At 36.1% G+C, this 14,933-nt stretch overlaps 2 protein-coding genes and 1 pseudogene across 2 annotated transcripts; 1 reads left to right on the plus strand and 2 right to left on the minus strand.

Annotated features, from left to right (window-relative positions):
- Nucleotides 1–1,908: 1,908 nt before the first annotated feature.
- On the minus strand, nucleotides 1,909–4,718 carry LOC113771423. Its single transcript, XM_027316003.1, has 5 exons — nucleotides 4,397–4,718; nucleotides 3,799–4,300; nucleotides 3,491–3,692; nucleotides 2,444–2,941; nucleotides 1,909–2,340 (listed from the first exon to the last, which is right to left on the minus strand). The coding sequence occupies exons 1-5, from the start codon at nucleotides 4,716–4,718 to the stop codon at nucleotides 1,909–1,911; spliced, it is 1,956 nt and encodes a 651-aa protein (XP_027171804.1).
- A 3,536-nt stretch (nucleotides 4,719–8,254) lies between these two features.
- Nucleotides 8,255–11,199, minus strand: LOC113771424 (probable carboxylesterase 7). The gene is made up of 2 exons (XM_027316004.1): nucleotides 11,107–11,199; nucleotides 8,255–8,602 (listed from the first exon to the last, which is right to left on the minus strand). The coding sequence occupies exons 1-2, from the start codon at nucleotides 11,197–11,199 to the stop codon at nucleotides 8,255–8,257; spliced, it is 441 nt and encodes a 146-aa protein (XP_027171805.1).
- Nucleotides 11,200–11,540: 341 nt separating this feature from the next.
- LOC113771425 lies at nucleotides 11,541–13,683 on the plus strand (annotated as a pseudogene).
- Nucleotides 13,684–14,933: the final 1,250 nt, after the last annotated feature.

Consider the following 14,933-nt stretch of genomic DNA (forward strand, 5'->3'; position numbering starts at 1 on the left):
GCATTCATTAAAAGTTTTTGCTGACCTATATATGTAGAAAGTGGGAGAAAAATATATCCCCAGAGGTGGCTTGATCTTTATGTTAGAAATATATTAAAATTCAAGTTTGTAGCTTCTTAACTAAACATAGAAGGACGGCTGTCACAATGGGTAGGACTAGCATTGAATTTTCTCTTACCTGACATGAATACCATGCCAATATTATCAATCAAACTTGAGTTAAGGTTGTTATCTTGCTTTGTCAAATATTGACTTATTATTGTCACTGCCATTTCATTTTGAGTATGTACATCGAGTTCCATAGTAGTCTTAATGGCTGATAATGAACCAGCTATACAGGTGCAAGAAAAAAGCAGCAGCAGCAGCAACTACACAGGGACTGAGTGTTTGAATTTGTAATTAGTTACGGATGGAGACAATAGGGCCTCTAATAGTGCTTTAATGTATTTTCCTGTTAAACAATGTTTGCAAAAGAGTCAACTTGAAATTTTTTGTGTTGGGTTTTCTGCTTTGAATGTTCATTACATGTTATTGTGAAATTTATGTAAGCCCTTCTTTTGTTTTTACATATTATTGTGTTAAGATGCAATAGTTATCTACCCCAGCTTCGAATGGGGGACTTTCTGTGTGCGATTTCATGACACTGTGGACTGAGGTATTAGTTTCAGTACATACAATTTGCTTTTTGCCTGTTTCAGTGTTTCCGAGTTGATTTACTAGCATCCACTTCCGTATAGTGATATGTATGTAAAAGCAAAGTTTACAGAGCTGACCAGGTCAGACACGCGTTGAGCTGCACTCTGGGGAGGCCAGCGTGTGGTTGGGGGGGGTGGGGGGGGGGGGGGGGGGAGGGTTGAGGATTCCTATTACACATTTTTATGTTGCGCTACGTTATACAATTTCAAAACTTGAATTCTTATCCATTATTGCATGGGACGTGTCATTGAAACGGAGAGTGTAATAAGAATGTAATAGAAAATCATTAGTTGAGAAACGCAGTAAGTGATGAATTCATATTGAAAAGAAAGATTGTAAAACAATAAAAGATTTATAGAAGTTTACACACCATTTTACATAAATTTGGACGGTGAAAAAGGGAAATTTTAAAATTTCACTTGTATTTGCTTAAAAGTCAGACGATTGGCACGTGAAATTTTGTTTCGATTAACAATTATGTTAGTTGAATATTAAAGTTGCGTCTAAAACGAAGCAGTACAACATTTTAGGAAGTGTACATTCATTTGAAAATGTTAGTTATTTTTTTACTACTTTTCATTCTTCTTCTCTACTAATGAAGATACAAATTCTCTAAATTGTTTTGGAGAGAGTTTCTTTATTTTGCTGTAGGGAAACTCTAGTTCAGCTTTACAATTCCTAGAGGGAATTGTGGCAAATCCGATAGTAATGTAGTGGGGTTAAATTTCCTCAAGAAAAGTGAATCTATTCTCGTCAAAGCCACACTTGTAGTTATTTTTCTAACAATGTTGTTGATTAAGAAAGCTCAATTATCTTAATAGGTGATGAATTAGCCATCATTTATAGGCAGAAGAAGACTTCCCTATGACTTGGGGTAAAGAGACCTTGGGTAAAAAATGTCTAGAGCTACCATGTTTGGCGATAGAATGCCGCTTCAACATGCACCTACAAGTTGTACAAAAGTAAAGAGGAGATGTTTTGGTGATGGACTTAAAATTAAACCAATGATCTTTCTAAAATCTGTAACTAATTATGAGTTGTAATCATTTATGTACTCCCATCATCTGAACTGATCAATTTCACATGAATGCTTATTTCTGTAGTGACAATTTTTACCAACCAAAAATGCCAAGAACTGCAGAAGCCTCTCTCTTTATGTTTTAGAATGAATCAAATTTGTGCAAAAAGGTGCTAATAGGGTAATATTCAATTCTAAACTCTGAAAGATAGTAGGCTGGGATCTATATCTTCTGGTATTCGACGTTGAGTTGGAAACTTTGGAAGCATAACTGCTATGTGCTTTGCAGTCTCCAGATACTTAGCATACTTGCACTCAAGTCCTGCTTCTGTAGTTTCCTTATCTTTGTTTTCTTTTGAGTCATTGCACCCAAGGTTGAAGTCCTTGATCAAATTGGCTAATGATGTACCATTGAAGTCACAGTTATATCCTTCTCCAGCCTCCTTTAATGCTTTTTTCATGAAGCTCCAATCACCAGTTTCCCAGTTGAGGTGGTATAATGGGAGGAACCTTTGTCCATAAATAGCTAAAAACTCAATTGCAGCTAAAATGAACTCAAATTCTGCCTTAGACATGTAATATGAAAAGCTAACTCTCGTCCATCCTGGCTTCACACCAATGTATCCCTATCCAGAAATGAAAATCTTAGCAAGGCAGCATGAAATGATGAAACAACTTTGCAATTTCCATGGCAGAAGTTAATTAGTTAATAGGTATATAATCACTTACCCTTTCAGCGGCAGATCGCAGGGCAAGTGATTGAGCCCTGTCAATTTCGAGCAACATGTGACCATAGGGCCCTGCACAAGCACATCCTCCCCTAGCCTGGATACCGAAGAGATCACTGAGGAGCTTGGAAATGTAAGGGCCATGAAGAGGTTTGCCCTTCTTGTTACCTGTTTCTCGCCAAAGGTAGAGACCTGATGTTTCGTTCCTGTCTAAGTTATCCTCAGCGTTGCCTTCTGCAGAGGGAGAATATGTAGTAGAGTAAATCAGAAAGGATAAGACCGCTTGCCGCTTCTCTGTTACATTTCCAAGAATCTTTATGTTCGGATTTGGAAGAAGCCTTTCAAGTGCTTGTTGAATGTAGTTATGCTCCATTGTTTCAATCACATTGTGACCAATGTATTCTTTTACCCAAAAAGCTAGTGTTGCTCTGATCTTCTGGATGATAGGCGGAGTTCCTGCTTCCTCTCTTTCCTCTACATTCTTCACATACAATGTATCCTGAGGCAGTAGAAACACTCTCATGATTTAGCAAATACTTCTTGAACTGATCTGAATTTCAACTGTTTAAAGATTTCCATCACTCAGTTTTCTAGCTGCAGAATATTTTGGTTGCAAGAAAATTGTCAAAATTTGGCTTCAAGCAATGTCCATTCTTACCTCTAACTCTAAGTGCCTCTAACTTCAGAGATTTTATTGGATTAATATCTGTAGCCAGTGAAATACAACAAAATTGGAGTCTTCTAGCAGTTTATATACACAATGACAATGACTGCAGCAAGCATTAGTATCTCTCTATTTATAGCCTCTATAATTTTTCATTGGTTAAATTGTTCAAGTTCATAGGAGTTAATCTGCCTATATCCTTTTAGTCCATCTAATAAGAAGCGATCATGAAACCAAAGACTAGTTTTGCTCGCGATTCGCGAAGATCCAAAAGTACAGAAGAGTTGGAGCTAAAATCCAGTGTACAATTTTGACTTTTATAGCTCACTGAAACCACAGGTAAAATCAAATACAAAGTTGAGACAAAATTTAAGGGACACTTGCCTGCTCACTGAAGCCATTGACAAAATGAACTGTTCCACCCCCAGAAGTTGATGGGGCTGAAGATCTCAGGTGATAAAGAGCCTTGCTCATCAGGAGGATTCCTGGAGAACCCGGACCTCCCAAAAATTTATGTGGACTAAGAAAAACAGCATCATAGCCATCGCTTTCCCCTGACCTCATGTCAATTTTCACATAGGGACCACTGTACATGCAAAAATCGCAATGAATCAATATAGATTAAAGTACATCTAAGAAGCTGTGCTACAAAACTAAAAGTTCTATGTTTCAAAGCTCGGAATTTTAGATACCTTGCTGCAAAATCAAAGCAAGCAAATGCTCCGTATTGATGGAGTAGTCGGGCTATGGCCTTAGTATCTGAATAAATTCCACTGACATTGCTGCAAGCCGAGAAAGAACCAAGCATGGGACAGTTTCTTGACTTATATGATTCGAGTTGCTGTCTCAGAGCTTCCATGTCAATCAGGCCATTGTCATCAAATCCAATCTCAACGACCTCTGCTAAGCTCTGTCTCCAAGAGAGGATATTGGAGTGGTGTTCATAAGGACCAACAAAAACCACCCATTTTTCTTCATTTCCGAGACAGTTTGAGACCTTTTCTCTTATGATCGAAGGTATAGCTACTCCAATTACTTCTTGGAGTCTTTTGATAGCTGCTGTCGAGCCAGAGCCACAGAATATTATTGCATCTTCTTCTCCACCCCCTAAGCATTTCTTGACATATTTAGCAACTTCATGTGCCATTTTTGTCATCCTGCAACCCACATAACTATCACTTGAATGACAGTTACCTGAAAAAGCAGATATTGTTTTAATCATATCGACAATGTAGATACAGTGGAGAATATTTGATGCTGAAATGATTCAAGAACGCAGGAGCAACATACCATAGACAGGAAGAACATGATTGATGATATAGTCCTCAATGTATCGAAGACACCGGCCTGTGGCAGTGTGATCAGCATAAGTAAGCCTTCGTCTTCCAAATGGGGTGCCAAATTCTACATTTCCACCAATGATTTGTGATTGTATCCATTGAAGCTTCTCCTCTGTGGATTCATTTCTCGGTATACCTTTTTGCAGTTCATGAAATGATCCAAAGTGGTACTTACTGGAAAGAGCATCAGATGACTCTAATCCAGCACTTTGTTTCTTCACTTTTTGCCCCGTAAGGGTACTTTCTTGCATTTTGGGGTGCTCCAATTCCATGTGTAGAATCAGGTTGAAGAATATGAACAATTTTATATGTTGATTATTTAGATGGATTGTGTATATATAGAAGAATGATCTGAAAAGTAGACTTTAGAAGCTAATTCTTGGCATGGAATGTTAGTATTGAAGAAAACTGTGTGATAGCCTTCTTCTTACCTTTTTCCTTTTTTCTTCGACTTGGGCTGTGGATTTTTGACACATTTTCAGTGGGTCAATTTCAGGGTGAAATGTTAGATGGGATGTGAAAAAACTACAGGAAGTAGGACTTGGATGAAGTGGATAGAGTGGATCAAGTTAATAAAAACAATCAACATGTCCAATAGTTTTCGGTGGATAAGGTGGAAGCTGCCTTGACTTGGATGAAGTGCATCATCTGCCCAATCAAATGTCAGTAAGTCACTTTTCTTCCATATGCAACATATTATTTTATTGACTCGTGTTGGTTTATTATGTACACAAGAACCGTGTATTGATCCTTGGCAAAATCTATGGATTATGGTAAGATGATAGGGCAATTTTGTTGCCCTTTCTCGCAAAATTGTTTTGACTTTTAACTACAAATTTTAAAAAATTTTCCATGATCAATGGATTATGAATTTTTTCATATGACTTAGTATACGTGACTTTTGATTATCTATTAAAAAGTAAGGACTATATATTAGAAGTGTTTACGAGTCAATTCAAGAGTTCGCTGATCTGATTCACACGTATTTCAAATCACTAATCTTTTGATTTGTATTCGCTCAGTAAAGGAATGATATCCATAATCCAGATATCCGGCTCTTGTAGATCGGACATACTTGATATCTGATCCACCTAATCCCAAATAAAACTCGTCGCCACCATTTGTAGACAGTTCTGCAAGTACATTCTTGATACTACTATCATGCATCGTTTGTCACCAAGTTCCCATATCATAGAGAAGTCACCATCTTCATAGCAACCATCCCGTCAAATCTTCACCAGTGTTGCAGCCAATAATTCCAGAGGTCATGGGGATCAAGAATGCTAAATAATGAATACTATAGATTTGCTCCTATAGAGTTTCTAGACTATGACCAAGAATGCTAAAGAATATGGGATAATTGTAGAAACCTCCCCTTAGGTTTTTAATAGTTGCACTTACCTTCCCTGAGATTTTGAAAATAGTACTAACCTCCCTTATCATGAATTTGGGGCACATAATTAATGTAAGATAGCGTGAATTTACTAATATGCCCTTAGAGTTTAAGATTGTTAGAAAACAAATTTGGAGGAAAAAAAAAGGGTTATAAACTAGTTCAGGATAACTAATTAAACAATATTAATGGTTATTTCTTACCTGATTAAACACTTTAAGTGCACTTACAAAATGCTGCCACAAAACGACGCCAATTGATACTCCAATATGACGTTATTTTGTAATTGACAGCACTTGAGAAGACAATTCAAGTTGTATATTATCTGCATAGAAGTGAAGTAGAAGCAAGAAAAATGTAGGGGAAAGAAACCTCCAAACAAGACTCCATAAGAGAATAAGTTCTAGTGGTTTTAGTTGAGCTCACTTTATCTTAAATATTCATGAAACAGAAGGAGAAAGAAAGCAGAAATCAAGGCAAAATTTAAGGATTTTTTGTTAAAAATTTGCGGCAATCAAAAGACAATAGATAAGCAATTCTTTATCATCTCAACTTAATACAAAAAGTTTCTTTAGTAAAGGAGAGTTTTTGGAGTTGGCTGTACACTTTATACGTTTTACAACCTCAGATTTCTGAACATATGTTCGTTATTTCTTCTAGTTGTTGCTAATGTACTTATTTTCTTTACCCTTATATTCTCTTCAATTTCACTAATTGATTCCACCTTTTAATGTTTTTCATTCTTTTACTAACACAATGTCACAAGAAACAAAAAGGGAACAAATGAAACAAAATTATTATATCACTTTTCAAAAGATTTTTTTAATGACATTTTCTTTGATGTGGACTAAATTTGCTATTAAAATGTTAAATTTAAGGGAGGTTAGTGCTATTTTCAAAACCTTAGAGGAGGTGAGTGCAACTATTAGAAACCTCAAGGGAGGTTTCTGCAATTATCCCAAAGAATATGGCAAATCAATGAATACTCAAGATTCAAAAAAGGATTTGAGAGAATTTCCTTTTCTCCATGAAATTGGAGCCCAGATGCAGAAACGGCTTGATGGAGATGACGGTTTGAACCCAGATGTGTGATTGGGGTTATTACTTATTAATAATGTCGGTAACAAAATTACCAAAATGACCTCATGTCCAGATATCCATGGTCATCCGCAGATATGCCAAGCCCTTTGTTATGTCCCTTTCCTTTCTTTGGATATCTGCATAAAATCTGACGGATCGGATATCTGCAAAATTGGATCGGATAGTGCGGACTCTAATTGGATTCTTCTGCACATCCCTACTGTTATGTCCCTTTCCTTTCTTTGTACTCCTTTGTTATTTTGTTTTGTTTGAATAAGTACCAAAACCCACTCACTAGATTGGCGATTTTCGTCAAAAAAAAAAAAGAAAAAAAAACTACATAGCATATAATTAAGATTGATTGTAATTTTATATACTCAGGACGTTTTTTTTTTTTGGGTGAACAAGTAGTCAAATAGTAGAATTATCACAAGATAATGGTGAGTACAATTGGTGAAAATTTTATGAAGTACAATTGTTATTATCAACCAAAAGAAGTTTCGCAAGAAGGCCTAAAAGGATTTAGTGGTCCACGGCCCGATTGAATTATTATTATTATTATTTTGGTTAATTGGCAATATCTATTCTTATTCCTACTCTAGTCTATTATAGTAAGAGGCTTAAATGGACCAATTAAAGAACTGACAAAAATTGAATTACTATTGAACCAAATGCGTGAATTATGCACCCATATGGATTTGGAGAAACTACATATAGGGGGAGATCTAAATGGGCTAATTAATGAATTGATAGAAACTGAAACACTATTAGATAGATGGATGCACTTTACACCTATATAGATTTAGAAAAGTCATATCCAGTGATAAAGTGATGAGAAGCAAGAAGTCATTGGTGGTGGCCAACAGTCCAAAAATACCGTTTGTTGACCTGATTGAATATTAGCCAATGACTTCTTTTGTTTCATAGATGATAGTATTACTTTTATAAGCAAGAGTTGAACTTCTTTTCATATACTAGTAAGGGAATGCCCGCGCATCGCGCGGGTGTTTGGTGCCTATGGTTAAAGAAGATTTTACGGTAGTTCAAGCGAATATCAAAAAACTCACGCACATTAAGTAACATTATGAAGTAACAAAATATCTAATGTATACTGGGAAATGGTGAAGGAAATTATGCATGCTATCTTGCTTGGTTCATATATTTTGAAACAAACACTTGTATATGAGCTTTTCATTAACAAGACTAAATGAGCTTTAAACAGATACCGAAACGATTCAGAGAATGTCAATAAACAAAGTGATTATCCACTTAAAGATGCATCTACACAACATTCTTGTTGATGAAAATAGCCAACTTTTTTAGCAACGACAAAGCCTAACTTGAAAGGTTTGGTTCCATCAGAGGATTCAACAATGGATCATCAACCCCCGTAAATTTTGGGTGAACATAATGCCAAATGCCCTTAACATAGGCCTTCGCCTGTAATTTCATTAACTCAATACTGATTAGATCTTTCCCCCAAAAATAAGGACAATTGAGAAAAATCACATCAAGATTGAAGTCATCTAGTATCTCCCGCCAAACCCTTGATGCCATGTTATGTGCTAAATTGCCACCAGCACTATCCCCACCAAAAAACACCCTATCAAAGCCAGCATAATCCCTAAGCCATACCTCAGGACCCTCGCCATTTGAATGAGGGGCAACCCATTTAACTGCAATCTAAGAATCTTCATAAGCAATAGGCAAAGAATGCTCAGGGACGAGCCGATAGTTAATTGAAACTGCTACAACACTAGCTTGTACAACTACTACATTAAGGTACACATGATATGTAGGAGAGAAGACAGATTTGATCAAAAAGCCTCCACCATGTAAGTAGACCAAAATAGAAAGTTTTGTATATCCAAACCTATTCCAACAAAACCACACCATTTTAATTGTATAGAACAACCAACTTTGTGAGGAAACAATAATATCAACATTAAATTGCGCTAACAAAGTATCCAATTTTGGAATGAAAGCATTTAACTAACAATAGAAATTACGATTTTACAATGCAAATCATACCATTAAAAAAAAGAATGAAACCTCACCTCAAGTTGAACCACCAAAAATAGCTTTACCAGAGAACCATATTGAAATCCAAAGTACAATGACAATACAAATAAGTATTTACCAGAAGACGAAAGGAACATAACTGAAGAATGTGAAGGGACAGACATTTGAAGAATTGAAGTTGAAACTAATGCTCAATCATAAATTCCTTAATAAACCACATGCCCTTGCTTTAATTGAGATGAAAATGATGTTTGAAGTTCTTCAAGTTATAGTAGCAAAGTAACAGTAATAATTGATACAAACCAAAATGAATGTCTCTGCAACGACATTTAAGTAATTACATCAATAAAGAATCTATTATGAGTTGTACCCATTCTAGAAAAGATGACCAAATAATCTCACATTCCCAAACTACCCAAATCTTGGAACAAATCATCACTGCATCTTTTAGAATACAAGGACATTTCAATAAACACAATAATACACATGCTATCTAAAGTAGTACCCAATACTATAACTACACTCAAAACAACCTCACAATCCCAAAATACCCCTACTCTTGCGGTTGAAATTCAAAGCCATTCTTCGACCCAAACTCATTCTTATATAGGATAAGAATACTTGTAATTTCGTATGTATTTTTAGAGGTAAGATTTATGTCATCTTCAGTATTATTTTAATAAAATTTGGGTGTGGTATTCCCCCGGATTAGCTAGTTAAAAAAAAAAAGAATAATAGCCAACGGTTTTTTTTTAATCCTTATTTTCATGATTTAGTTCCACTAATGCATTTGTACATACTCAAGTATATATCCTATTGCTTTCTTGGCGCATATTTTTACTGCAAATCTTGTTGCATATTTGTATTACGTGTGAGAAGAAGAACAGCCATGTAAAAACGTAATTGTATAATAAGAAAATAATGCTATAGAGTGGTAATGAATGTACACATTCATCTAATTGATGCCCTCTTGAAGGGGTTTTGATTAATTGCTGGATATTTATGACCTACCAACTTTATGGAAATTGGATTTGTTGACCACATATATATTTTTTTTTTACATTTTGTACAGCAAATTTTTAATACTACTCCTGATTGGTATTTGTTCCCTTATTCTTCTTCTTCTTTTGATAGAAAAGATCATTATATTCAATTAATCTGTACTAATGGCACAAGATGCATCAAATTAAACATAACACGGATACATAAAGATTTGAAGTCAACAAGTCTGAAAAATTCCTTATACTATATAAGATTGAGTTTTGGTCAAAGAGGAGGTTGAATTTCAACCGCATAGGTAGGGACTTTTTGGGAATTCGTTATATTATGAAGTGTTTTGCAACCTGAAGGTACAAGTCAGGAAAGCCTGTGATTGGGTATATTAACCGAAATGGCCTCCTTTATAGACATTTAAAACTTTAAATGTGGTTGCGTGTTTGGGTATTTATGGTATGTGCAATTAATCTAGAACCATTTGTTGCTTTTGGTACAACTCATATAAGCATGTGGGTTTGTGTAATTACTGAAATGGCCTTTACATAGCACACGTTCAGCTCTTGAGCCGCAGACAGCCGTTTGGGACTCGCGCTTTGGCTGAAATTGCCTAAAATGAGTCTTGGCCGCTCTCACAGACAATCGTTTGTGTCTGTAACTTGAACAGCCTTTTTTCCCGCTGTTCTTGGCCACTGTTGCCTAATGTTTCATGAGCTTTCCAGATAGCTTCATGTTTGCATCTGGGTATTAGTTTTTGTATTCTTTGGATGTTGTCTCGTGATATTGTTAGCTTTACCGTCCTGATTCTCAGCTTGTCTTTTCATCCTCTCTCAGGTGTGAACTCCACTATTTTGCTGTCATTTATGCCTGAATTTAACGGCCATAAACATGGGTTTATTAATGACTCCATGTTTGGCCTTTGGGATTGGATCTGTTTCCCCCTTTCAGCTTCGGGGATTGGGATTTTCCATGCCTCTTCCTTTCCCCTCTCATCCGAGCTGATGTCCGAAAGACCCCATTTCTTCGACATTATAGCCTCAATTAAATAGCCAAGTGTTTGTATGCTAATGCCCAAACGGCTGCGCATTGATTATGCTTATTTCAATGCCTCCTCTTTCGTCTTCTTCGGTTTCACCCTTTTAATATTCTGGGATTTGGGCTATTTTTTATACCTTTCTACCGAGCATCTCAGAATGTTCTTTAGCCGCAGCTACTCCTGGTGATTCAGCTTGAGGTAAGATTTTTCCCGCAATTTTGTCGTTCATGTGGGTGATTTGGGCCGTGTGTGGCGTCAATGTGTGCTTAATTTCTAAAATTTGACACTTAGCCCTTGTAATTTAGCTGCAACATACAAATTTTTTCACAAATTTAGAAGGCCTCTGTAATTTGACTGGTTTGCTTATAATGTTATAGGTTCGGGATAACAGCAAGAAAAAGCTCTCGGTGGGGTTTTTGGAATAAAGTTAGCTTTTTGGGTATCAAGTCATTTGTGTGATTTTCTAATATTTGTCATTTAGGAACAACATCTGCATCCTAGAATACTGGAAGTGCAATAAGCGCAACTGAAGTAGCCGACAACTCAGACCTCAACTCTAAAAGAACACAAATGGATGTTGCAATACAAGCAGTGGAGACAAAGAAAAGAGACAGCTCGACCACTTTGGCACCCTCACCATCTACAAAGTCCAGTGAAGGAACTAGTGGTACAACCCCTGCAAAACAAAATGAAGAAACCACCAAGAAGCAACGTATCTGAATGCTGCCTATTACAGCATCTAAAAGATTTTACTACTATTACTATCACTAAATAACTGGACATAACTACTCTATTATCTATCTGGATCATGGGAAACCTATTTGTCCGTACATTTTTGGGAATTTGTTGCATCTACTTATTTGTCTTTGGGAACTTGCTGATTCTAATATTGGGTGGCTCTTATGTTGTTTGTCTCGTAATTGTACCTGCCTCTAATTATGTCGCACAATATACTATTTTTAGTTCAATGAAAACGCTTCTTTAACCACAGGCACCAAACACCCGCGCGATACGCGGGCACTCCCCCTGGTTAATTTAATAGTACTCTTTGATGTACTAACGTTTTAAAACCCAACGGGAATTTTTTTAATTTGGTGCTAAAAAAATGCTGCAAGAGAAAAAAAGTATACATTAAATTCATTAATCTGGTGTTAAAATTGCATAAAATGTTTTGGGTGGAAAATCAAATTTAAATATGTCATGTACCAATAAACTTCATCTCAAAATTTTATTGGACTCACTTGAAACATTTTGAAGATGGGATGGACAAATTTAACTATTTTGGCAATAAAGAGTATTACTACTATTTAACCTACCCACCAAAACTATGTTTTCGATTGGGATATATACGAAAACCAAGCTTATTGAATTAATTAATAGCTTGATTAAATCTTGTAGTTTCCAAAGATAATTTTCGATCTATTTCAACTAGGAAAAGATAGAAGGAAAAAAATTTTCTGGACCGTTAATGAGTTTCAAGTTGGCCACTGCCTTGGAATCACTGACCACCTTCAGCTATATACACCATCACGTTTGTAATGAACCCTATTATGTACGCTTATTCTTAATCGGCCGCAGATATAAACCGTCTTCTAGTTTTTGACCTAAGATCCGCAGCGCAATACCATCTATTTTGTTTCTTTCTACTTTCTTGCATCCAAAAATACAAAGCCAGGTTTCAGCAAGCAATTGCAGCTCAAGAGTTATGAAAGTGAAGTTAAGGATTCGGGGATATCAAGAACCTGACAACCAAGCTCAAGAAACTCATCAAAGAGTATACATATGCAGATGGGGTTGCATGGCGGCGAGGTCCAGTGCTAGGGAAAGGAACTCTTAGTTGTGTGTATCTTGCCACTTCCAAAAATTCATCAATCAATTATAGTTGCTTTCCTATAGTCATGGCCGTGAAATCAGCAGATGTTTCGGTTTCAAGTTCGCTTCAGAAGGAGAGAGAAGTATTGAGTTATCTCAGTGGCTGCCCGGATGTCATTCCGTGCTTTGGTGATGAAACAACAATTGGCAGCGATCGCAGAATGGTTTACAACTTACCGTTAGAGAATGGTTCTGGTGGAAAGCTTGCAGATAGGATCAAGAAATTGGGCTACAAGGGACTGCCCTTACACGAGGTAAGGTGTTTTACTAGGTCTATACTGAAAGTATTGAGTTACATTCATGAACTTGGTTTTGTGCATTGTGATTTGAAATTGAAACCTGAAAATATCTTGCTTGTGCCAAAATCAAGAAAAACAAATACAGAATTTATTGCAAAAATCTGTGATTTCGGGCTTGCTAGAAGAGTTCAGAAGAGTAAGAAGAGGAAACTAGAGCATTACTTTAACGGCACTCATATGTATCTGTCGCCCGAAGCCGTAAGGGATGGTGTGCAAGGAACCCCTTGTGATATTTGGTCACTTGGATGTGTAATGCTTGAGATGTTAACTGGAAAGCCTGCATGGGTGAAGGGATGGATGAGGAGAGTGTTTTGAACAAGATTGGTAAAGGGGCTGCAGTTCCTAAAAAACCAAGAAATTTGTCCCAGAGTGCTAAGAGCTTTCTCAACTGTTGTCTCGAAAGAATGGTTCAGAGTAGACTGTCGGCTAAGACATTGTTACATCATCCATTTGTGAATGGATTGAATGATGATGGAGTACTTGAAGAAGAAGATATTGATGAAATGGACGAAGATTGCAGCGGTTTATCTGCAGTGCACTGATCAGTTTCCTATTATTTAGAACATAATCAAGAGCTGGTTGATGAGAATGAAGCTTTATCGCTGTTTCACTTAATTGCACGATGAACAAAGTTTTGTACAGATTCCATCTACAGTCAACTACTTGAAAGCTGTACACAGATGAAAGAATTGTATTGCAGATTTTGACAAGTTCTTGTAGGCTCCAATTGGTGTACAGTTTACATACTGAATAAAGTTTTAACAATGCAGGTTTGATCAATGCAATCATCATTACCTGCTACAAGAAAACTGACATTTCGCGACGCCAGAATTGTGCTGGAAAAAGTCAAAAAACTGCCGCAAAAACCTTTTTGCGGCACAAATGTGACGGAATTCAATTGTGTCACAAAAGTAGCCGTTACAAAAGAAAACGACACAATTTTTCAATATGTCGCATGTATTTGCATCACACTTTGCGACGCCAATTTGAGTGTCACCACTCTACTTGCGGCACAAAAAATGTGTAACAAAAAATCTCCATAATGTTATTGCAACATAAAATTGTGTCGCACAAAAATCACTAATAAAGGCCAGAAATCAATCTTTTGATGGTACAATACTTATCCTGGTCAAATATACTACAATTGAATATTAGAATAAAATTAAAGTTCCACAATACACTAGAACAAAATATCATACGCTGCTTTAGTCAAATTTTACGAACTTTATCACAAGTCATCATTTAAAAAAAAAAAAAAGGATGAACTTCTTGTAATGTAATAGTTCACTCCAATGATAAGATGTTTCATATCCCAAGAAGTGCTTGTCTTGGAAAACACAAATTTATCATATATCTCTCAAAAGTATCTTCACATCTCAAAATCCTGAAATAACACAAAAAATATGGTCATAACCATTGTTGAACACTAGAATTTAGAAAGGTCATCAATGAATTCACTTCCAAATTTGGGAAAGTAATCAACATCAAATTGAACCCAAAATCTTATTCTCCAACCAATTTATAAATTATACAAATTACAAATTATGAATTATGTAGAATCGGGAGATGAAAATAGATGACCCAATTGCAAAGGTCAAGGGACTAGAATGAATAATTTGCCAGTATTCAAGAAATATTTCAATAATGGCAAAATAGAATCTGTAATAACATGATTTTTATAAAATCCATTAACGAATGAAAAGTAAAAGAAGCACATAAACTAAAAATGATGACGAAAAAAAAGAGATTTCTTTCTTTGATTTGAACTCTGTGACTAGGGCATCATCAAAAG

This window comes from Coffea eugenioides, chromosome 5, assembly GCF_003713205.1.
Source record: "Coffea eugenioides isolate CCC68of chromosome 5, Ceug_1.0, whole genome shotgun sequence".
Taxonomy (NCBI): Eukaryota; Viridiplantae; Streptophyta; class Magnoliopsida; order Gentianales; family Rubiaceae; genus Coffea; species Coffea eugenioides.

Excerpts from the sequence above, each read along its gene's own strand:
- LOC113771423 (XM_027316003.1), bottom strand. The coding sequence starts at position 4,718 with ATGGAATTGGAGCACCCCAAAATGCAAGAAAGTACCCTTACGGGGCAA. Across the intron at positions 4,301-4,396 it reads TCATGTTCTTCCTGTCTATG|GTAACTGTCATTCAAGTGAT; the intron begins GTATGTTGCTCC and ends CTGCTTTTTCAG. Across the intron at positions 3,693-3,798 it reads TGCTTTGATTTTGCAGCAAG|TGGTCCCTATGTGAAAATTG; the intron begins GTATCTAAAATT and ends TTGCATGTACAG.
- LOC113771424 (XM_027316004.1), bottom strand. The coding sequence starts at position 11,199 with ATGAACGACAAAATTGCGGGAAAAATCTTACCTCAAGCTGAATCACCA. Across the intron at positions 8,603-11,106 it reads CTGAGATGCTCGGTAGAAAG|ATTGCAGTTAAATGGGTTGC; the intron begins GTATAAAAAATA and ends GAAGATTCTTAG.